This window comes from Capricornis sumatraensis, chromosome 18, assembly GCF_032405125.1.
Source record: "Capricornis sumatraensis isolate serow.1 chromosome 18, serow.2, whole genome shotgun sequence".
NCBI classification, from domain to species: domain Eukaryota; kingdom Metazoa; phylum Chordata; class Mammalia; order Artiodactyla; family Bovidae; genus Capricornis; species Capricornis sumatraensis.
The window spans coordinates 45043651-45068917 of record NC_091086.1 but is presented as its reverse complement, the minus strand read 5'-3'; the positions used below and the strand labels follow the sequence as shown (position 1 = coordinate 45068917).

Here is a 25267-nt window from a genome sequence, read left to right as displayed (position 1 = left end):
CCTCTCTTCATCCTCCTACCCCCTGTCTTCTTATTTCCAAGAGTAAAATCTGAAGGATGTTGAACACAGGAAGTCAAGACACATGCCTGTCACATTGCCTGTTCCCACATCTGCTTTCAGTAGCTAAGTATACGTCATCCATCAGTTCATTGCATACGTGGTTCCTAGTGTGGCTGAATTCACATATTTACACAGTAAAGGTTTTCTGAGTTTCTACTATATGCCAGTCCTACAGTAGATGAAAAAAATATACACATATATACACAAACACAAAGCATCAAAGGAAAAAAAAATAGAGAGGAACAGAACTGCAAATGATCACTTACAATATATTGTGATACTGGAGCTCGGTGGACAGGACAAAGGGCAAAAGCAGGAAGTCAAGAAAGACTTCCGAGCAGTTGAATTCATGCTTGAGCTGAACAAGAAGAATGTGAGAAATGTGTGCAGGGGACGATGAGGGCACAGATTGGGGAGGGGAACTAGGTGACCCACCGATGGGGAGTAGCTGGGGAGTCTGAGGCACATTCTGGAAACGAGGGATCTGGGAGATGGAGGGTCACATAGGCCCTGTCCAGAAAGTTCCGTTTCCCTTATGGCAACTGGGAGCTAGTAAAGAATTCTGGGCAGAAAGTGCCCAGAAGCATGTGTGCAGACAGGTGAGACGGGTCACTCTGGGGCGGGTAGATTTGGGTTTGAGGTGGGAAAGGGAACTTAGAGAAAGCAGGATGGAGGTGGTTGCTGTAGTGGAGGCGAGACATAAATCAGTGTCAAAACGTGGCAATAGAAAAAGTAAAGAAGAAGGATTGGACAGATATTTTAGAGGGAAATCACAGACCTCACCATGTGGCCAGAACATCAACGGGCCCTGGGACCATGGGCTTCACCCTCCTCTCATCTGTGCTGAAGAACATGGTGTCGCCTTCCCAAGGTTCTAAGAAGAGAGATCAAGAGACTTACTTAGCCTCCCCCTTTTTGAAATTCAGAAATTATCTATTTCTGTTTTCCCATTCCAATTTATCAAATGGTATATGATAAAGTGCAATTATATGTAAAATTGAATTATAATTTTTTACTTATAATAATAAGTAAACTGTCAAAGGACTCTACCACATGCTGTTTTGTTTCCAAGGTGGATAGGTTATTAATTATCCATGTTAGTATATCAAAGATGTGCCAAAATTTTCACAAACTAAAGCATAATTGGTTCAAAATTGAATTTGGTTCATCAGAAAGTTCATGCCATATAATACATTAAAAACATTTTTATTTCTTTTTTAAATAGAGATAGCTACACAGTTCCGACTTGAACTGATAAAGGTAAAAGCATTGGCTTTCCTGGAAGAGTTAGTAATAAAGGCGGTTGACGTATATAGACTCATGGAAAAGTGGCTCGGTGAGAGGTACTTGAATGAAATGGCCAGGTAAAGAACTGCAAGACATTTTAAGTATTTTGAGTATTTACTTTGCTAATGCCTGAAGATCAAAATTGACCAAAAAAATGTTAAGACGTTTACAAATGTGAATTATATTTATAAATAGAAATTTGACCTCCCAGGGACAGCAGAGCCTGGTGGGCTGCCATCTACGGGGTAGCACAGAGTCGGACACGACTGAAGCGACTTAGCAGCAGCAGCAGCAGCAGGAAATCACCTATACGCTTGTGTTGCTTCTTTTTAACCACAGTTAAGTCATGTATCAAAGGGCACTACTGCACATTATTTATGATAGTTTGGTTTTCCCACTGCTCCATGAGGACCTTAGTGTACCAGGTAAACATATAAGCAATTTAAAATTATTCTTTAGACATGATGTAAAATTTCATATCTTTCTAATGCCAGGCTTCTTATTAGTCAGGGCCAGTGAGCGGGAGATGGAGAAGGCATTTACAGGAATGCTTTCCCCGTTGGGCTGATTCCCTCATGACAGCCAGTTTACTTTTCTGTTAGATTCTAAAGGCTTTTTAGATCCTCATTTCTAGTGAAGAAGAGAACTGTAGTCTAGAGCAGAAACAGACCTGTGACCGATCATTGTTCTTTATGGGGAGGTACAGGTCCTTAGAGAACATCTCATTCTCTTAATTCTCCCCTGAAAGGTGTAAGAAAGCAACTCAGCAGAGCAGAAATGCCGTCAACAGTCAGGAGACCAAGAGATGGGGACTCTCTCCTTGTCCACAAATTACAGCACGCCTAATCACTTCCAACCCCACAAGCCTCATCTGTAAAAGAAAACACTTCAACCAGACTCTTCTAGAGGTTTCTGCTAGATTCTGGGCCACACCACAGTTTTCAATAAACATTTACTGATAAGTTGTAAGTCACGGCATACATAGAATACAAACGGCAAGTGTTCTTAGAAGCAACATGGGCCAGCTAGAAGATGGTTATTATGGTTTGTTTTCTCCAGTTCTTGCCTCATTGTGAAAGTTCTGTTGTAAAATCCTCAGCTTCATTGTTTGTATCTAAGTTTCTCTCTCTCACACACACACACATGCACACACATACCCCTCAGCCTGGTCACCTCATTGCCATAATGCTTAAAATAATTGGACAGTTACTCATAGAACAGTGATGTACAGTCCTGATCTCTGCCTGCCACTTACAAATGAAAGCATAACTTATTCATTCTCAGGGTTCACAGTGCCCATCCTTGTGGTCACTAAGTGTAAATGCTGACTTTTATTTGACAGATGCATATTTCTCAGATGGGTTGTATGTGTGCGTCTCTCTCTGATACCTGAATATGGCCACAAGAAATGAAAACCTAGTACTGTTCAGCTATGCTGTTAGTTTTGGTTCTTGCAAAAATCCTCCAGTGGCAAGAAAAAATGAATAGGGAGACCTATCGGATCTCTTTCAACTTCGAATCCCACTTTCATTCTCCTGGCATTTCTCCTTCAGTTCAGTTCAATTCAGTTCAGTGGCTCAGTCATGTCCGACTCTTTGCACTCTACCCTTTTGAGGGTACTCTTCATAACCTTCCACTAGATGGCACACTTATTTTGATAACCTGGTTCTGGCTAGGTCTCTGCATGCATGTGGCGTCCCTCCTAACCCAGTGCCCCTTCTCTGCCCCACCCTACAAACACCATCAAGCAGAAAGTACCTAGATAATACCTACTATATGGGCACTCACAAATACCTCACTAATACAGTGTACTGGAATTAAATTCAATATTGTCTTTTGAAAGAAAATGACTAATATGATTTTTTTGTTGTTGTTTATTTTGGTGTTCCTGAGTTATATACAAGCAGATTAAATATGCACTTTTCTGCCATCTTCAATCTTTATTGCAAGATATAAGATTCTTTCTGTATTACAGTGATATTTTAGTTATTGTATAAAACTTCTCTGGCCTTTAAAGTAGCCTTTAGTTAGATCCATAACTATAATCCCTCCTGCTGCTGCTAAGTCGCTTCAGTCGTGTCCGACTCTGTGCAACAGCAGCCCACTAGGCTTCCCTGTCCCTGGGATTCTCCAGGCAAGAACATTGGAGTGGGTTGCCATTTCCTTCTCCAATGCATAAAAGTGAAAAGTGAAAGTGAAGTCGCTCAGTCGTGTCCGACTCCTAGCAACCCCATGGACTGCAGCCTACCAGGCTCCTCCATCCATGGGATTTTCCAGGCAAGAGTACTGGTGTGGGGTGCCATTGCCTTCTCCGAACTACAATCCCTAAGAAAGCCTAAATCCATGCCCTATGTGATTTCGCATTAATAACCGTAAGGTATGGAGTTATGTGTTTTGGGCTCCCTTGCAAAAATGAGGAAATTGGAGAGCTTAAGTCACTAACTCAAGGACCCAGGGCTGGAGACGGTGTATAATGAGAGCTCAGCTTCCAGGGTTCTTTCCACTGCACCACAGTCACTCCAAACTGTGGCTGCTTATACCATGTGATTTAGCTGGGAATTACTATTCACCAGGTTTCCCAGATGACTCAGTGGTAAAGAATCCGCCTGCAATGCAGGAGATGTGGGTTCAGTGCCTAGGTCAGAAAGATTCCCTGGAGAAGGTAGTGGCAACCCACATCAGTATTCTTGCCTGGAGAATCCCATGGACAGAGGAGCTACAGTTCATTGTGTCACAAAAGAGTTAGACACAACTAAACAATACCAACAACATTATTCTCCATAAACATAGGAAAGCCATTTCAACGGGCTTTGTCAGAGTCCATTCTGTCAAATGGGTCTTAGATAACACCAAACTCCTTGATATAAAGTTGGAAAAAAGCCATTTTTCTTGAAATCCATTATCAACTTTAATTCACTTTACATACAACTTGTCCTCATTTCAAATAAATGTGTTATACTAATAGTCATATTTTACAGGTTTTTCTGTCATATAACCTTATTCTGGTCCATATTTAGAATGAAATATATCTCTTGACATAATCTTGCCTAATACTAATAAAATCATTTTAGTGGAATCTCTTTTTGTTCAGTTTTGTATAAAATGTGGGACTAAAAAAATAAAATAAAATGTGAGACTATTAGCCCTGTAATGAGCATGTATTTTACTTCTAATCTATGTTTATTTATTTTTATCCTACCTTTGTACAAATGGACTTGAGGATAAATTAGAATTTTTAAACATGCAGACTGAATTTTCTAACTTAGCTATATTTTCTAATGTGTTAACTCTTTGTGTATGTCTAGGAAGAAAACACTATTAATCTGATAGCATTTTCAATGAGGATAAACCTATTCATGTTTCTATTTTCAGTGTGGAAAAACTAACTGGGGTAGCTCGCTATCACATTGAAACATCAACCAAAATTCAGAATGAACTTTATTTAGACCAAGAAGACTTCTTCATTAATGGCGATATCAAAGTCTTTCCAGATCCACCTCCTCCGGTACGCCCTCCACCTGTGGAAAAGGAGGAAAATGGCACCCTGACCATCGAGCAGCTTGACAACCTCCGGGATCAGTTCTTAGCTATAGCGCCCAAAGGTAGGAAAAGTGATTATTGTGAAAAGAGGACAAAAAAAAAAAAAAAAGTTTGAGGTTAACCAGGAAGGCAATCACCTGTCCACAAGTAAAACAGCCTTCTGGGGTCGTGTGGTGCTAAAATGAGCCCTTACTTCATTCTAATTTATCTAGTATTTGCTTCATACAACATAGATCTGAATTAAACAGAGCAAAACAGTGTCTAACACTTTGGCGGTATGGCGACTCTCATCCCTGGTAATTCTCTCCTGCTCTCCCTGCCCCTGGCTAGCCATTTGGCAAACTTGAGCATTACTTCATCTGGCAGTTGAGAGGCAGCCTTCATGCATCCTTCAAGTTTAAGTTTCATTGGGAATTTACTGGGATTATGAGCTATGTTTCTATCTTCCCCAACTAGTCTAGAGAGGGAGACCAGGGAGTAGAGAATTTCCCATTTATGCATGCCTTTTCCTTCCATGTTCTGTAGACCAAGAGCAGAACCTTTGTGAACACATACTTGCTTAATCAGTTGATGAATTAATCTGTTCACATGTAAGTGGACACATTATTTTCTGCACACAAATTCTTGATTTCCTTCACATTTTATTATTATGACTCTGTAACACCTACATAGGCTTTTTTTTTTTAAAAAGTTTTGGATGTTTCTATTTATAGATATTCAGCAGTGAGTGCCGTCAACTGACAGCACACGTAATTCAGACAGAACATGGAGGATCATCATCTCTGTTTTATGGGTCAGGATACTGAGTGGCAGAGCAGTTGAGAACTTGCCTATGGTCACATAGCCCTAAGGACACTTCAGGTTCAAAGGTCTTGTCCCTTCTCGCTGAACCAAGTTGCCTCACATAAAGAGGTTTGTCTTCCAACTTACTGTCTCCTACTTACTGGAAAGTCATTTGCTTTTCCCTAGAGAATAGTCAGCTGACCTTTGTCCATTACTAACACAATTTTACTTTCATAATGGTTGTACTTCACTTATTTTTTTCAGTATCCCCAGAAAACCACATTAGATCTCATTAGTCAAGAGAGGCTTTACTTTAAGCCTACAGACTTTCTTGCTAAGCCCAGTGGGTGAAATAGATGTAACCACTGTATCCCTGGGTAGTCCCCTACCCTGGGAAGTGTCACCTCATCTAATCAGCTTGAGTGGGTCTACACCTCCAGGATATAAGAGGACAGCAACTCAGGTTGGCAGCATTTGAGCAGGGAGCAGAAGGCCCCAAAATATGGCCATCAGCAGCTACAGAAAAAAAAAAAAAAATCTCAATTTTATAGAGCCAGCACATGAAATCCCTTCAGTCCTTCAGTCAGGCAGATTCCAGCCTCTTTGCCATTGTGTGGGCTTACAATGTCTTTTTATTACATATTTCCTTCTTCCAAGTTGCTTTCACTTTTCATTTTATCCAGATAATTGTTTATATATAAAATAAGACAGAGCTACAAAAATTCAAATATGAAATATAATTTGCTTTAATCCTAAACGAGGGTGACTGGAAGCAGGTCAAAATTTAAAGTTTTGGGGGACATTTGAGTAGGTGGAAAATTATCAACCGCTCATAGTCCCTTTCAGAAGAGACTTTACATTTATGACGATAGCCATAAAACATTCTTGCATCCAGCCTCAAAGTCAAGAGTTTGCATTTCAACTGAAAGTTTAAAAATAAATTACGGGGACTTCCCTAGTGGTCCAGTGGCTCAGACTCTGCACTTTCACTACAGGGGGCACTGGTTCAATCCCTGGTCCACTCCTGCTGCAAGGAGTGGCCAAAAAGTAAAAAAATGAATAAATTACAAATATCAGTTATAACTTGACTTGTGTATGTCTTAGATTAACTCTAGAAACTGGACCAAAGGATATCAACTGATTCACTGTCTATTTTCAGAGTATGGTAGGATACAACAGTTCTCAAAGTATGGTAGGAAGAGGAAGGAAGGGAGAAGAAAGAAAGGGAGGTAGAGGAGGAAGGAGATGGTTATATATAATGTATGAAAGTGATGTCGCTCAGTTGTGTCCAGCTCTTTGCAATCCCATGGACTGTAGTCTACCAGGCTTCTCTGTCCATGGGATTTTCCAGGCAAGAGTACTGGAGTGGGTTGCCATTTCCTTCTCCAATATAATATGTACATATATATATATGTAGATGTAAAAGGAAAACCACTTGCCCTAGGGACTTAGAGCATAATTTGAAAAGGCATCCAAAGAAGAAGAAAATATAAACTTCTATTTAGGTTCTTTCCAAAACAAAATCTGAACTTGATCAAAACAAAACAAAAAAAAGTGCTCAAGAATGCAAACAAGGGAGAATCAATGTGCAAAGAAGTTGGTCAGGGAAACTGCAGAAAAACAGCTTGGAGGGAGGAACTGAAAGAAGTAAAGAGTGACTAGATGGCAAGGATACAGAGGATATTTAAAGTTGGGGGAACAGTCACCAGGAACCATGGAGCTATGAGGCTTGAGTACAGATGCTCATGGAAAGGTCAGGGACTTCTCTGCTTCTCCTTCCCCAGTTGTGTGAACTGCAGGAAAACAGATACAGAGACCAACTCTTTCTGCGGAACCACCTCTACCACCTGTGCTGGAGAATTATCCAGATTTAAGAATGACAGTTGTAATTGACGCAGAATTGACAAAGCTATATAATACCATGGGATTTGGAGATCTCAATGGTTCAAAATGAGTTACGGTCTATAAGCAAAAAGTTTAAACCCTTTCTTTGTTATTAGCTGAGTCATACTATTTGAAAAAATATATGTTACATGTGGCACTTTTTAAGCTCATGTGAAACACTTAGCAGAGTCGGGTGGTCTACAACAGAAATAATATTCATTGTTGTCATTTAGCTCATGTATAAAATGTAAGACAAAATAATAATCATTCTATTTCCTGTATCCCAGAGTCACAGAATTAGAGGTTCTCTGATGACATCTTAGAAGTTAATTACCACTCACCCTTTCTCCCAGTTCCTTTGACCCCCAAAACATCCTCTGACTTAAGTCTTTCTTCTTCATTCTTGTGATTATTAATAGATACACATCGATCTGTCTTTTAAGTGAAGTTTTTGTTGTATTCCTTTCAAGAATTAGAAAATCTTTTAGGATACCTCTCATGGTACTTACCCTAAAAATCTACAGTTTCAAAAGACCATCTTAATTGAAGTGATAACCATTTTGAAAATACAGAACAACTGGCTAAAAGTAGTCACTTTCTAAATGTGGACTCCTACAAAACTTCCTGCTTCAACTTGAAAATTGCTGTTATATCTAAGCCAAGAAATGCGAGCATTTTCTTATACTATCTCATATAGTCCAATGCAACCTATTATATCTAAGATGCATGCATCAATCTCACTAAAATATATTAAAATATGATGAATAGATGAATTTTTTCTAGGAAAAAAACATACATATTTGCATGTAACAATCATTATGTTACTAGGCCCGTAGTAAGAGTATTTTAGCAAATTTACAAGGGCTATCAATGTCATTAAGTTACACTTTGTTACTTTTAATTATACTACATAAATAAAATTATTGAGTGAAATGATAATCTTTCATTAAAACAAGTGACTGAGTAAATACTTGTGAATAACTAGTATCAAAATATTAATAGAAAGAACCAAAGCTTAAAGAGTTTTTACTGAGTACTGGTTATCCACATGAAAATTAAGTCATTAAGATAGTGCTTACTGAAGATAACGGAAAATTGAAAGTGTGTCATATACTGTCATGCTTTTATTCAGCCCTGCTTTCCTCATCAAATTCTGCCTGTGTCATATTTCTAAATCTACTTTGATAAAGGCAGTAATTAGACATAAAATACCATTTGTTAATTGTCACAAATATGCCAGAAAAAAAAAGATCTTATATGTGATAATCATACAAAGTTATGCAAAATATAATTAAAGGACTTGTCATGCTAGTATTTTTATTCCCACCCAACAAAGATCCAACAAAGATCTATACTTAAAATTTTAGGAGCAGCTTAAGTCAGTAAGAGAGCCTGAATCTTCAGGACCTTCTTTCCACTGCCTGTCCCAAGGATCATTCCCATGAGCATACTCCCAGCACAGAATGGATTTTGTGGGTATTTTCTGAAATATGACAGTAGTCAATATTGGAATGGTGTCGAGCCCTATGTGTCAGCCCCTACTCGAGCATCTCCACATTAATTCACTTCTTACCCGTGGCTGGATGAGGAAGAAGACCCATCCATGGGTAAGAAGAGTCAGACAGCTCTTTCCAACTCCCCCTCTAGTCAAATGACTGTAATATGATCTTGAGCAAATTATTTAACCTCTTTTTGTCATACTTTCCTCATCTGAAAAATGGGATATTTCACTGTTATGAGCATTAAAGTAATTAATGTTTGTAAAGTGCTTTAAAAGTGTCTGGCACACTAAATGTGTAATTCAGATGTGATATAAGCCATTATCTCTTAATTATATAATTGCAGTAATGTTATATTCTTATGTAATATGTAACATTATGCAATATGGATACAAACTCTGTTATTATGCAAATGTGAGCTCCGGTATCCTGAAGGTGCACATGCCCTAAGAGGTAGCTGCAGAGCTTTCCTGGTGGTTCACTGGGTAAAGAATACATATGCAATGCAAGAGACACAGGAGATGCAGGTTCAACTCCCCAGATCCCCTGGAGAAGGGTATGGCAACCCACTCCAGATTTCTTGCCTGGAGAATCTCATGGACAGAGGAGCCTGGCAGGCTACAGTCCATTGGGTCACAGAATCAGACACAACTAATTGACAGAACACATAGGAACACAGGGTTATCTTAGAACGATTCCAGAAAAAAAAAAAAAGAAAATTCACAACACCGGGTGGAACTGAACCATGAGGTATGCAGCTCCCTGGGGACTGTAAGCCTCCAAACCAAAAACATTCAGCTATGTACCGAGTAAGCTCTGGGTAGTTACATCCTGTCCAAACATCAAGTGCCAAGCATATCAGAAAGAGAGTCTTTCTCCAATGCAAGCAATTTGGAGTCTGTTGAAGCTAGAACACTTTAAGAATGTTCCAATGTCCCCACTTAAGCCATAAGGACTCCTTTTCTTTGTAAGCTCATCAGTACTCGATGTAATATCTTATAGAGATTCGGTTCATAGTTATTCTTATTTTTGCTCAGAGGCTACCCAGAGAAAACACTATTCAGCAAATTCTGTACCCTCAACTCCTTCTTCAAGAGAGGCAGTGCTTAGTTTTTCAAGGCCTGCAACTTTGTTCTAAAAAATGACAAGTGTCCCTCTCAACACCCTCTTGGAGACCCTGGGAGTCAATGATTGGACTCAGAGACGGGGCACAAATTCAGGAAGTTTAGGCTGTAGTGGCCAAGCTATATCACCCAGCTCCGTGGTTTTTACAAGAATCCAAGGAGGAAGTAGTTGTTGCTCCTGTGTGGGTCAGCAAAGGGTGTAGTCCATGGGAAACTTCTGGACAGAAGCTTCCAGGAAGAGAAGCAGGAGCAGAGTCTTCTAGGAACAGGAGAAAATGGAATTAACACTGAGATTTTGAAGTTGCATGACCTATTTAGGGAATGGGCAACAGACCAGCCAGGAAATGAGGGCCACAAAGAGCTTGTGGTCAAGCTGTGAAATCTTAAGATTGTGTGATCAGTCATTCAGGCGTGTCTGGCTCTTTGCAATCACATGAGCCATAGCCCACCAGGGATTTCCCAGGCAAGAATACTGGAGTGGATTGCCATTTTATCCTCCAGGGGATCTTCCCAACCCTCATTTCCTGCACTGGCAGGCGGATTTTTCACCACTGCACCACCTGGGAAGCCCACGTGACGCCTCAGGCTGCCCCCAAAGGCCACAATGGAGAGAATTATCAAAAATGTTTAGAGCCAAAGGATGTGGAGATTGGATTGGAGGGAGGATAAGACTGTGTCTGAGAACAGCAGACACTACTGTCTCCCTAGAAAGCCTCAGCTAACCTAGAGGCAAGAGTAAGGGCACCTGGTGATGCCCTGGAAGGAGTAACTAGACAGTTGTGTGGGTTTTCCCAGGCTTAATGTCTTTGAGAAAATGCTAGAACTATGACACCACACTTTGCAAGTAAATAAGCTTCCTATTTTGATCTGAAAAGTAAATCAGTCTGACATTTACTCAAATCAAGAAATACAGAAAATTTTCTTAGAAAAGTGGAGAAGGAAATGGCTACCCACTCCAGTATTCTTGCCTGAAGAATTCCACGGACAGAGGAGCCTAGTGGGCTTCAGTCCATGGGGTCAAAAGAATCAGAGACAATTGAGTGACTAACACTTTCACGCTTCTTAGAAAAGGTAAAAGGATTGATGTTATTAACAGGAATATCTAAGCAGGTGGCAAGTCCTGGAGATTAGGGCAAGAAGGAGTGTGGCATTCAGGAGCCCTGTGTTTCTCTCAGCCTGGAAACTCCTTCCACTTGCTCGAGTCACATCACAGAAATGCAGTAGTAAATCTAGAAGCCTTTGGACCTGGTAGAATAGTCTGTGGGCACAGTTCCAGGTGTCTCTTCATGGGGAATGTAGTCTCATGAAGCCAGAGAATTACATGAGGCCAGTGATAAAGTGTGTGCTTAGAATTCAAGATAGAATTTCTGGAAAATCTGGCCAGCAAGCTAAAGATATAAAAACTAGCTAAATTAGTAGTGAAAGTTAAAGTCTTTTCATTCAACAACCAGAGTCTGCTTTTTTCATGCAGCTGTTCATGTATTCACCAACTCTCACATGTGTAGAGCAGGCAGCCAGCATGGAGCTGAGGGTCTAGTGTGGGAAGCTTGAAAGTTACCCAATCTGCACGAAAGATAGTGGAGGCAGTGGGTCCCAGCTATAAGCAGACTAGGTTTAAATGAAAACAGGAAAATTTAGGATCTAAAAATAAATAAATAAATAAGGATTTGTTTTAACAACAACAACTGCAAAAGGATTGGTTAAAAGGCAAAATATAAATTAGAGGCCAATAAAGTAAGAGGCAGAAGCAGACTGACACGAGTGTAAAGGTTTTCAATTTAAAGATGTTAAGAGACATGAGATCCAAAAGATCAATTAGGAAAGGAGATTTATTTTCTCAAACATCTCCCTAGTGCTCAGCAGTCATCTGGCACATGACAAAGCACAGAAGAAGGGTGGTTCTGTCTGTTGAGGAGGGAAAGCCTAGGACCCTAAACCCTGAAATTGAAGCAAACACTCAGTGTGTGTGTCAACATGAGTCATTATAGTATCAAGTCACACAAGCACATGTTCCAGGTTTCATTGTGCTGTGAAATAGGACAATGTAATCTCATGACCAGGAGTTTCACAGAAGTTGTAGGAGGAGAGAGAGATGTTGGTCTAGGCTCTCTGCCTTTAGGAAGAAACGTATTTTAGGAGTTTTGTGTGATTTTAATTATTTTGTCTTTCTGTCCAGATAAATACATATTCCTCTCTCTGGCAGATAAATGAGTGTCAGATATTAGACCTTAAGGGAAAGGAAAAAGATGAGGCACAGCTCCTTTGCAAAATAATCTAGGAAGGATGCCCTCCCCCTTTTTGTATAGATCTAAATGTAGAATCTAAACTATATAACTTCTTTTAGTACCAGTAAATGTTTAAATTGTATTTTTAATTGGAAGATAATAGTTTTACAGTGTTGTGTTGGTTTCTGCTGTACAATAAGGTGAATCAGCTATAAGTATACACATATCCCCTCCCTCTTGAGCTTCCCTTCCACACCCACCCTCCCTTCACTCAACCCTCCTCCAGGTCATCACAGAGCACTGAACTGGGCTCCCTGTGCTCTACAAGAGCTTCCCACTAGGACCCCCTATTTGTAGCAACCAACCAATGCCAGAGAAGGCAGGGCTGAGGTGGGAGGGGAGAGGTGTCCAAAGCAAACCCTGCAGAGGCAAGGCCCTACGTGTCCTGTGATTCCTATGTTTTCACCCAGAGAAAGCAATTAACAGCAAAAGACCATGCCCCTCTCCTGCCTGGAGAAACAGTTTTAGGGAGAAGGAGACCATAGCACCCTTTGCCCACAGGAGGAACCTGTAATATGAAGTGTGTAACAGTGGGGGGCTAGGTAAGACCACCTGCTAGCTAACCCCAACTCCACCGTGGATGGCCGCTGTGACCCTGGACAAGTTAATTACCCTTTCAGTGCCTTAGGTCTTTTAATCCACAAACTGGCTATCAGTACTAGTAACTGACCCACTTTCTTAACTATATAAAACAGGGATACTGGGTGATGACAAGTAAATGATGCAAAGTCCTTGGAGCACTCCCAAAATGCCTAGTAAGGGGTTGTTCTAGAAATATTAAGTTCGGAGTGGGGGACGGGAATTAAAATTGCCAGTAGGCATCAGAAATTACTTAAAATAACAACATGGAGTTATTTTAAAGGCAGAGATCCTCCAGACAATGTGAGTGGATTCACCAAGAAGCAGAAAAGTCCTCGGAAGCTTGACCATTACCTCCCAAAGAGGAACAATCAATTTTTGAAAATTTGGCTTAAAAAATACCCTTGGCTTGTGTACGATGAGATACTAAATCTTATGTTCTGCGGCCTGTGTCGTAAACATGGAGTGACATCAAAGGGAAATCAGGTCAGTTTTTTTTATGGCACGGATAACTTCAGGACTGAATTTCTCAACGCGCATCATCTGAGCGAGGCTCACGCCAAGGCGTCCCTCATGGAAGCCACGAGTGGTTCTCCAGGGAGCAGAGCTACCACGGAGCTGACGGTGAGGACCATGAGCAAGGTGACCCTCGGCAGGGTGGAGAACTTGTTCCGGTCCTGCCACGCCATCGCCAAGACCGGACGTCCCCTCAAAGACTTCCTCTGGATGTGTTCGCTGGACGATATGAAGGGAGTTGATATCGGCCCGGTGTTCAGAACCAGTAAATCGGCCAGAACTTTTACCTACTTTATTGCTGAAGTGGAACGGAGAACTCTAAGAGAGAAGTTAGAAAAAAGTCAGTTCTTCTCCGTCCTCAGCGATGGGATTGCAGACAGTTCAGCTGAGGAAGCTGAACTCGTATATGTGCAGTTTGCACGCGCAGGGAGAGTGCACTGCCAAATCGTCGGGGTACAGACCGTGGAGAAGAAGGAGGCCCGGGTGATAAAACGTGCCATCGAGAAAACTCTGGAGAGAAATCTTCAACTTCGACTGTCGAACCAAGACTGGGCAAAGAAACTGGTGGGTTTCGGAAGTGATGGAGCTCTGGGTTCAGAGGGCGAAAACGGCAGCGCAGTGGCCCTGCTTTTAAAGGAAATCCAGCCAGGTGTGCTGCCTGTTTACTGCTTTGCCCATCACCTTGAACTGTCTTACCAGGCGGTGTTCCGGAGCACTCCCCTCTACAGCCGTGTGAAAGACCTTCTTCATAGCATGTACCGCTTCTATCACGATTCTCCTGCTCACAGGAGTGCTCTGGTGACTGCTTTCAAGGGCCTCCACCTTCAACCTGTGATGCCCTCTCAAGTCAGAGGCCGGAGGTGGCTTCAGGGATTGCAGGCTGCCCTCCAGAACTTTCTCAAGGGATATCCAGCAATTGTCCAGCAGCTGCAGTCAGTAAGTAATTTTGAAATATGGTACTATTTCAGATTTTCAGAATTTAAAAAAAAAATACTTTTATTGAGCAATTTGAGATAATTTTGAGAAAGATAAACCACTATTTTATTCCCAACCTGTGTTGCAGACAGAAGAAAGCAGAAGCAACAGCAGTCATCAGAAAGCCGAAGAACTCCTGGAGTCTCTCCTCCAGGCAGACATTGTCAAATTTGTCCACTTCTTGGTGGATGTCGTCAATGTCCTTAGCATACTGTCCCACGTCAATCAGAACAGAAATTCCTCAATTGCTGATGTATTTGCCACCTTAGAGTCAACACTGGAAATGCTCCAAATTTATCAGACAAGGTGAGGAGTCCGGGCTGATCTGAGAGTCTATCAAAACCAGACAGCTACTTGGGAAACCATTTACCAGAGGCTTTTACAGGTAATCGTCTCTCGGGGCAATTTTTTTTTTCCCCTCCTAGACCAGGGCCGAAAGAACGTGAGGTGGATTCGGTCACACACTTTCATGGTAACTGCCTTGGAGGAAAGGGGAACATTTCTGACGTGAGAAACATTGTTTTAACACATCTTATCAAGAGGCTGCGAGGCTGTTTCAGAGATGCCAACCAAGATGTGGTGAAGGCAACCACGATTGGAAGCTTTAAACTGTGGCCGGCAAAAATAAATCAAGGTAACCCAGGAGCACTGGCTCTGCTTCTGTTGTTCTTTGATCGCCTGTACACGTGTCTGTCAGATATGTGACCTTTTCTTTGGCATATCGATTGCAGAATTTGGAGAAAAAGAGGTGGCCATCCTGATTGCACATTATGAACCAGTATTAGAGGCAGCCAAGGTGAAAACTGACCAAGTAGACACAGAATGGAGCATGTTGAAATTGGAGATCTACTCTAGGTAAGCATAGGTAACCTAGTTGATTTATAAATGTTGGGGTAAAACTTAGGAGTCTCCATCTTTCACATTTTTCATTTTTTTTCTCCTAGATTTCAGAACATTCGAAAACTGACCTGGGATTTTGTGAATTCTGTTTATTTACACAAGTATCCAAACATCCTGACACTCATTGACCTCGTGCTGAGCCTGCCTGCAAGTTCAGCTGAGGCAGGACGTGGCTTTAGTCAGATGAAGCGCATCAGGTCCCAAATGCATGCCAAGGTCAAGGCTGACAACATGACGGATCTCCTGATAATTCAGTTGAATTCTCCAGACATTAACAACTTTGACCCTAGGAAAGCCATTCATTTATGGAATACAAGAACACCATCCTCAACTGAGGACACAAGACCTAACTCAGACTGCTCATCAAACTCAGAAAGCCTTAGTGAAAGTGATGAGTAATGTGATAAATATCGACCTCATCATTGATCCTAGCAAAAAGAACTGTTTTCAAAACACTGAAATTTAAAAGTCACCAGTCTTCACATCAAACACAAAAGGCATTTGGCATCATCCAGACATACAAAGCAAAAATCTAAAGATTGGTTTTCCTATAACCTTCTAAATCTAGTTCTATATTCACACATTCTTTCACACTCTTTGGGTGAAGTGTATACTTCTAAGCAATGATACTATCTTGATGTCATCTTTCTGAGAGTTATTGCTAAGGGTAACCGTACTATAATTATGACCAAGAGTGCCTTTAGGCCTGGCTTACCATAAACTGTTTTTCCGGGATAATTATAATGGATGGCTGCATTAGATAAATAACTTAGGGCCAATTGGTTTTTTAATCTGTAAACAAAATTTGTAAGCTTATCTATTTCCATTACTGCATTATATGTGAAAGTCACATTATTATATGCCTTGGTCATTTAAGAAACAAGGCCAAAGATCAAAATAGTTTTTGCATTTCACACTAAAGTCCCCAGATAAATAATCCTTATGTGAACTGAAAGTATTTTCTTAGAACACTTTGCTTGTGCCATTGGTATTAGAGACAGTGGAACTATTTCACAAATCTACCAGAAATTTTAAATACTTTGAGCCTCTTCATGGTTTCAATTGAGTTTATTTCTGGTTTCATTTTAAGGAAGATGAATGATTTATTTCTGACTTATCTGGAAACCAATGTAGTATCATACAAAGCTCATTTTACCAAAAATTCCAGTACCTGGGGAAGTTATTCTCATTTCTTTAAAATTGGATATTCAGGTTTGGTCAAAAAGGATAGAGAATTTGTTTCTAAACAACCTGCTGAATGGCCAGTCACATCAAAGAAAGAAATATTCTGCTCTTGCTACACAAAAAATTACCTTCCAGATCTGAACCTTGTGTGTTTTATTTGAAACATTGAAATTTTTAAATGATTACTACATTTTCCCAAGGTTAGAGGAAATTATTAATAAAGTTCATGTTGGACTTGACAAATGCTAAAAACTTAGATATAGGAAGAAAAATGTGAGACTCTATACCTATTTCACTCTTTTTATTCCTAAACAAAGAAAAATAGCTGTATACTCTGGACCTGACAGTCACCTGAATACATGTAGGAGTGTCTCCTGGCTCTAGAAGTTACCTCTGCTATGGGAGTTAGACATATTTTAAGCAGATACACTTATTTTTGCTTTCCTACTTCTTTTTCAGTGCATGTGCATGCAATTTGAAATAAGCAACAGACTAAACAAGTATAGTAAAGTAGATTCATGTTTAAGAGCAAAAGCCTTCAAAAATTTCAAAGTGACCTTTTATAAAATATATCAGAGTGTTTGAGCCAATTAGATAACTTAAATTAGCACTTCCAACCCAGTAATTTAGTAATTCAAATATCCCTAAATCTAACCCAAACAAATATATTCTGATCTAAAAAAAGCAAAATGAGGATAAATGTGTTATTTTGATCACAGTGGTGATATGCATGCGTTTGAAACATCTTTATCCCATATTTGCCAAAATGTTGTACTCTAGTGCCCTACTGAATAACAGGAATATTACTGTAAACAATAATAGTATTCATTTTAATAATATAAATAATAATAGGAATAATGAACTGTTTTTAATTCAATCAATCTATTCTGAATAAAAGGTCAAAGAAGACTCCAAATCAAAATATAAAGTCTCAGCATTTTACCCAGTCTGGAATGAGTTATTACTAAGCCAAAAAAGATATGTTGACTTAGATGAGAAATAACCATGAAAGAGAATCAGGAAATTGATTAATATTTTTGTATTTTCAAAATGTCTAATGTTTCTCTATAGGTTGAAGTTTTAAATAAAATGATTATACAAATATTCATTATTTATTCCATTTTTAGCAAAATAAACAGATCATATAACAACACCAAAAAATATTTATCCTTGTATTGTAGGTATAATAGGAAATAAAGCATTTGCTGACATTCTGCTGGATTTGGTAACTCTGAACCTTGGAACAAACAACTTTCCTACTAGTTGGATGAACCTCACTCAACCGGAAGTAAGCTTCAATTTTGTTTGGGTTTCAAGCCTTGAGAATTATCTTCTTTGATTGAAAAGTCAATAGTTTTAAAATAACCAGTCTATTCACAGCATCTGACATTTAGCAGAAACTGAAGTCACTCAGTTGTGTCCAAGTCTTTGTGACCCCATGGATTGTACCCTACCAGGCTTCTCTGTCCATGAGATTTTCCAGGCAAGAGTACTGGAGTGGGTTGCCATTGCCTTCTCCAGGGGATCTTCTCAATCCAGGAATGAAACCCAGGTCTCCTGCATCATAGGCAGCCGATAAATAAACAAATGAAAGAACTTCAAGTTAAGACATGTAGTATGTTCATACACAGTATTTGAAAACAAGTAATGATGTTCACAGTCAGTGAAACCTTACGGAGACTGTGAGGGTCAGCCAATGAGTTTGTACCTATTATTACCAGATGGAGTGATCCTAAAGAGTAACAGTAGATGATTCAGGCTTGCTTTAATCATATTCTGCTCCTTAAGAAAACAAGATGGTTAAAGAATATTTCCCTACAAGCTGTCGAGCCCTCCCACATTCATATCATCTTTATTCCTCCTCTGTTGGAAAGGTACAAAGTGTTCTGTGGTCACAAATGTTAATTCCTTGTGTGCATGCGTGTGTGCTAAGTTACTTCAATCGTGTCTGACTCTTTGTGACCCGATGAACTGCAGCCTGAGAGGCTCCTCTGTCCATGGGATTCTCCAGGCAAGAATGCTGGAGTGGGTTGCCATGCCCTCCTCCAGGGTTCTTCCCAACTCAGGGATCAGACCTACATCTCTTGTGTCTCCTGCATTGGCAGGCGATTTCTTTACCACTAGTGCCACCTGGGAAATCCAATTCCTTGTATAACAGTAAGCAAAACTCACAAATGTCAAGGAAGCAAAAATGGAAACACTCTCTAGGTTCTGTCTGGCATGGATTGCTTGGTAGAACCTGAGGGAACAAGTCAGCTCTGACTATATTAACCAAGCTAAAAATTTTGCTTCCTTTGCCAGAACCTCTCACTATGAAATGCAAGCAGGTGGAATGTCACAAGAGAATCCTACAAATATCCCAATGGCATTTCCTGTTTTCTTCTAGTTGCAGGAGTTAGCATCTTTGTTGGTAACAAACTCGGAGTCCGTGGACTGGCGGAAATTCTTGTTAGTAGTAGCGCTGCCTTGGCCCATCCCTCTGGAAGAGGAGCTTCTGGAGACCCTGCAGAGGTTCAAGGCCCTGGATGCGGAGCAGCTGGGCACCGTCACTTATGAACAGTATAAGCAGGTCACTCCCAGCCCCTGGTGGCACTAATCCTATCAGAGTACTTATGACCTAAGAAGTGTATTACTCCCTGATCTCACCATGCCAGGTCTCATGGCCCATGTTTAGGCTCCCAGAGGCAGCACAGGTACTGCCCAGGTCCTAGGCAGAAGTCTGCTCCCACCTACCCCCACTTCACCCCCTGGGAAAAGGAGGGCCTGAAAAAGGCCAAACTGCTTGCAGAGCTAAGGGCTCTTAAAGAAATCACAGCAAACATCATTGTGCTCCTCCCAAGTTCTTAACCTTGGCTTTTTATCAGACTCGCCTGCAGAGATTTTAATCAGCCCAATGCCCAATACCCAATATTTTGCAAGTCACAACAACAGTTACAGTAAACACAGACAGGGAAAGGACAGGTTTGTTTTTTTTTCCCTTTGATCATGAGCATGCTGAATGATGAGATGGTTTTTGACAAGTTGACTTTGAAATGTCTGTGGGAAATGCAGGCAGAAATGTCCCATCTGATATGGCAGATGCAGAAGTCAGTCACTATCATGTAGGAAAATGTTGAAGTTATGAATGGATGAGATCACCCGAGGGAAGTGTGTAAAGTGATGGGTAATCCAGTAACATGGTACCTGGCCGATGGATTTGCAGATAGGATGTAACTGTGACCCTCGCCAGAACAATTTGAAGAGAGCACAGAATCTAGATTGCAGAGGACTGATGGAATAAGTTGTTCTTTAGGAAGTGAAGATAAGACAGTCGATTCATCTTTTGAGAAGTTTGAGTAAGAAGAGAGTGAGTTAGAATGAAACACCATAACTAAGAAGGGTGTAAGTGACTTAGTTTGTGTCTGCTAATGGAATTCAAGGTTTCTCTAAAGTGGCAAAGAATATGCCTACCAATGCAGGAGACACGGGGTTCAATCCCTGAATCAGGAAGATCCCCTGGAGAAGGAAATGGCAACCCACTCCAGTATTCTTGCCTGGAAATCCCATGGATGGAGGAGCCTAGTGGGTTACAGTTCATGGGATTGCAAAAGAGTCAGGCACGGCTGAGCAACTGAACAACAGCAAAGAAATTTATCTTAGTGCCCACCACTTCACAAAGCTGGTAGACACGAAAGGTTCATAAGGTGCTGATTTTGAATCAGGTGATAATCTCTCAGTGCCTGTATCCCCCGTGTATTTCACCGTTGAAAGACCACATCTCTTGCTGCTTCTCTTTTCTTCCTCAATTAATGGATGACGTGCTCATAGACCACCCTGACATTCCCACACTCAGGCAGCTGAGCCAGAGGAAACAGCACTGACACACTGAAGAGGCTCTTCAAGGCCGATGAAGAAAGACACGTAACTGACTGGGCTGACTTACTTCCCAAGCAGTTTGTGAATTCTTTCACTGTCCTGGACCTGGACTTACAACCTCGAAAAATGATTTTGTGTAAAAACACAAACAGCAGAGCAAAACTTGTTGGCTTAAGATTTTAACAAGTGTGCAGTCACAAAAGTACCAACCTTCACTCTTTGCAGTATGTGCCAATGAACACAGGATATCCAGTTAAACATCTTTTTGCACAAACATGAGATGAACATAAAGTGTTGGTAATTTGTACCAGCAAGCACTGAGCAAAACCAGAAAGCTCCTTCACCAAAGGTGTGAATTTCTTAGAGAAAGTTGACTGCTGCGTGAAACAGAAACTCAAATATACATATCAGAACACCACCTGGGTTTGGGGAGCAGTTGATTTCTGAGCTCTTCCCTCTCCCCTCACCCACCCAGTGCCCACTCCTCAGAAAGCCCATGACAAAGAAGCCACTGGAGAGCCCTACTTGACTTCACACGACTTACGTATTCCCAGCACTTGCCAGATCACACCACACACAGAGTTCTTTTATGGGAATGTCAAAACAGCTCCTTCAGCAATATGTTATGATTTGTGGAAAATGTCACCTTAGAATAGACAAATAGTACAATTGCATTGCTGAGATGACGTTCTCTGTTGGGGGGGGGGTGAAGAGGCTCTTTACTCTGCTTTTTTTTTTTTTTCTTTTCTTGACTAATTGCGCGTTCACCACAACCGCCACTTGAGAATGTGTTGACTTCCCCAGCTTCTAAAATGGAATAAGACACAGGGCTTGTGAAGCGGCTCTGACTGTGTACCTGGGCTGAGCCACCCGAGCGTGAAAGTGCCTTGCCTCTGCCCCCAGCCCTCAGGCAGCTGTGACATGCTGGCCTCTGTCATGTGTGGGTGTCTAGTCACACTCACGCTGAATTCTTTGATGGTGAACTCTCTCGACTCACCTTCTGTCAGTGAAAATGCATGTTATCATAGGCTTAATGAGTCAGATGTTCTAGGATCCAAACAGCACAGCACTTTTTCTCTAAGGAAAAGTAAACCTCAAATTCCTTGGCCATATTTTATCAAGAGAGTACAAAGGGACATTTCCTCATTTCAAGGAGAAAGCCCCTGATTATCCAGCGGGGCAGGATGTGGTTGACTTAACTCTGCTTGATCAATTTAAACCCAACCCTAAAGTTCACGTGTACCATTTTACATAGCAAAGTTTTCTTGGACAACTTTTTAAAAAGTACAAGTTTCTCTAAGTTCTTTCTTCTGTGGCACTCTTGTTGTGTGAAATGCTTTGAAACAGCTTCCTAATTTTTAAAATACATCTATTATATTTTTTCACGTGACTGAATGTATTCTTGGTTTTAAGACTCAGGGGAAATTCCTATGTGTTAAAACAACTGGATATGGAATTGACAGTAGAGAAATTGGGGATGAAAATGAATCCTTCTTTTAACATTTCCTCTTTATTGCTGGTTTTCAGCAGTTTGATTATTGTGTCCCTCAGTGTGGTTTTCTTCACATTTGTTTTGCTTGGGGTTCACTGAGCTTCTTGAATCTGTGGGTTTGTAGTTTTTGTCAAATTTGGAAATTTTTCAGAAGTTTTTTTTTCTTCATACTCCCCCACTACCATTTTCAAAATCCAATCACATGTGTCCCAAAGTTGCTGATCCTGGTTTCATTTTTTTTTTCAATTTTTTTCTCTCTGATTCTATTTTGTATTCATTTCTACTGCTCCAATTTTCCCATTCACTGATCGTTTCCTTTGTAGCACCAAATCTGTGATTAATACAATCCAGTGTGTTTTTATTTCTTGAAGTTTAAGTTGGATCTTTCTTATATCCTTCATTTCTCTCTTCATCATATGCATTTTTCCCCTCTGTCTCCTTGAACAAATGAAATTTATTTAGAAGAGCTAAATGAACATCCTTGTCTGTTCATTCTATTATCTATGTATTGCTGTGTTTGTTCCTATTGATTGATGTTTCTTCTGACTGTGGGATATATTTTCTGGCTTTTTTGAATGCCTTTGTATGGAATGCCACATGTTACAAATTTTATATGGCTGAGCGCCCAATTTTATATGCCTTTAAATATTATTGGGCATGCAATAATGTTATGTCCAATCAGTTTTAACCTTTCAAAGTTACATTAAGATTGGTAAGGGTGGGTCTAAAACAGCCTTTTATCGTAGGGCTAATTGGGCCCTGGTTTCCCAGGTGGCTCAGCGATAAAGAATCTGCCTGCCAATGTAGTAGACACAGGTTTGATCCCTGGGTTGGGAAGATCCCCTGGAGGATGATATGGCTACTCACTCCAGTATTCTTGCCTGGAAAATCCCATCAACAGAGGAGCCTGGCAGGCTATATAGTCCATGGGGTCGCAAAAGAGTCAGACACAACTGAACCACTAAATAACAACATTCTGGCCCCACTACTCAGGCAATATCTCCTAGGGACACTACCCAATACCTTGTGCATCAGAAGGTCCTTCCCTGCCTGGTGGCCACATTTTCCCTGGTAGTAATATAGTCCCAGCCCTATGTAAGTTTTAGGAATTGTTAAGCTTACTCCCTCCCTGTGATTCTTTCTCCCACTTCTGGTATTTTCCATACACATCTGCACAAGTCAGCTCTCAGCCGAGACTTGGAAGATCTTTCTGCACAACTCTAGGGCTCACCTTCTCTTTCTGCACCTCTAGTGTTTTGCCCTGGAAATTCTATTAATAGTCATCATAGTGGTTAGTGTTGTCAGTGGCTCAGTCGTCTCCAACTCTGCAGCCCCATGGACTGCAGCCTGCCAGGGTACTCTGTCCATGGAATTCTCCAGGCAATAATGCTGGAGTGGGTTGCCATTGCCTTTCCCAGGGGTCTTCCCAACCCAGGAATTGATCCCAGGTCTCTTGCATTGCAGGCAGATTCTTTACTGTCTGAGACACCAGAGAAGCCCAATAGTCATGATGGTGGCGGTCGTTTGGTGGCAGTTGCTAAATCGTGTCTGACTCTTGTGTCCCCATGGACTATAGTGCACCAGGTTCCTCTGTCCATAGGATTCTCCAGGCAAGAATACTGGAGTGAGTTGCCATTTCCTTCTCCAGGGGATCTTCCCAACCTAGGGATGGAACCCGGGTCTCCTACACTGCAGGCAGCTTCTTTACCAACTGAGCTACCAGTGAAGCTACGCTTCCCTCAAATTCAAGTCTATCTTCTCAGCCCAGCAGGACATCCCAGTTCGATTTAGATGCCGCCCCTGGCTCTGTAGCCTGAACCATAGTTGGGCTCCTCATTGTTCTCCTTATTGCAGGAATCACCATCCTGTGTTGCCTGTTGTCCAATGTCTGAAATAATTGTGTTACATATATGTATATATGTGTATATATATATATGTGTATATATATATATATATATATATATGTCATTTTTCTTATTTTTTTAGGCAGGAGGGGTAATTCTGAGCTTTGTCACTCCATCATGTCCCAAAGCATGAATGTTAACTGTGCTCCTATCTCTTTATTCTCCATGGAGTGGTGAAGTGAAGGTGAAAGTGTTAGTTACTCAGTCATGTCTGACTCTTTTTGACTCCATGGACTGTAACCCACCAGGCTCCTCTGTCCATGGAATTCTCCAAGCAAGAATACTGAAGTGGGTTGCCATGCTCTTCTCCAGGGGATCTTCCTGACCCAGGGATTGAACTCAGGTCTCCCACATTACAGGCAGTTCCTTTACCATCCAAGCCACCAGGGAAGCCCCCATGGAGTGATACTTACTGTCAACAGTTTAGTCACTGGACAAAGCCAAGCACTTATATTCAAAACTTGAGCCCATGCTGGACCCTCGCTTCTCCTGGATCTTCTCCCTCACATGCTTATGCATGGCCAGAATCTCCCACCCAGCACTCCTCTGTTCTAAATGAAAACTCAGTCTCCACCTCTGGAGGCTGCATCCTCTTAATAAGCTACCCAGTGCCACTCCAGCTTTCTCTCCCAGCACAGGTAATTCTCAGAAGGAAAGAAGGTCCAGAGCACAGGCCAGAATCAACTTAGACCTGCCAGTGGTTCTTGGCAGTAGGCAATGCCAAGGGTAGGTTGTCAGTGTGGAAGACAGCAAGGGAGCAAGACCTAGGAACAAAAGGAAGTACTTGCCATATGGAAGCTTGGCAAGACACATCCTTTGAACCCAAGGAATTAATACCTGTTTAATAGCAAATTAATACCTGTTTAATAGCAAATATGAATGAGGCAGCCCAAAATGTACTGAATGCCCAAATATGTGATACAAACAAGTCAAATTGGAGTTTAGAGGAGAGAACAAAGATGAGAGGACCTCTCTGAGGAGGTGTAATTTAAGCTGGATCTGGAGAGATAAGCAGGTTGACATTGGTGGACACGTAATCACCTGGAGGAGGAATGATGTGAGCAAAACAGCAAGAAAAGGAAATGGTTCTGAGTAGAGGCTGACATGACAAGAGTCAAGTTTAGGGAAAATTGATATGGTCAAATGGTCTGAGTTGAAACAAACAAGAGGGAGACTGGAAATGAAGACAGCTCGAAGGCTGCTGGAGCAGCTCATGATGGAGGCAATAGGGCTCTACACCAGCATGGGAGCAGTGGGGTGGGGAAAAGGGGGAGAGGGGCAAGGCATCCCCAGATGGCAATCAAGGGGTTTGGTAATTAGTGTCAGACATGGGCTGAGGACAAGTGCTGTCTTTTCAAAATCGGTCCTTGAGCTCTTGAGTCAGTGAGTCACTCACTCC

At 41.2% G+C, this 25267-nt stretch overlaps 1 protein-coding gene across 1 annotated transcript in view; it reads left to right on the top strand.

Moving 5' to 3' along the window:
* The window catches only part of SPEF2 (sperm flagellar 2), a 199405-nt gene that overhangs the window by 148123 nt on the left and 26015 nt on the right, over positions 1 to 25267 (top strand). The window contains exons 28-31 of the mRNA XM_068990522.1: positions 1286 to 1424; positions 4720 to 4949; positions 17799 to 17905; positions 19004 to 19186. Coding sequence (XP_068846623.1) covers positions 1286 to 1424; positions 4720 to 4949; positions 17799 to 17905; positions 19004 to 19186 — 659 coding nt within the window. The remainder of the gene's footprint in view (positions 1 to 1285; positions 1425 to 4719; positions 4950 to 17798; positions 17906 to 19003; positions 19187 to 25267) is intronic.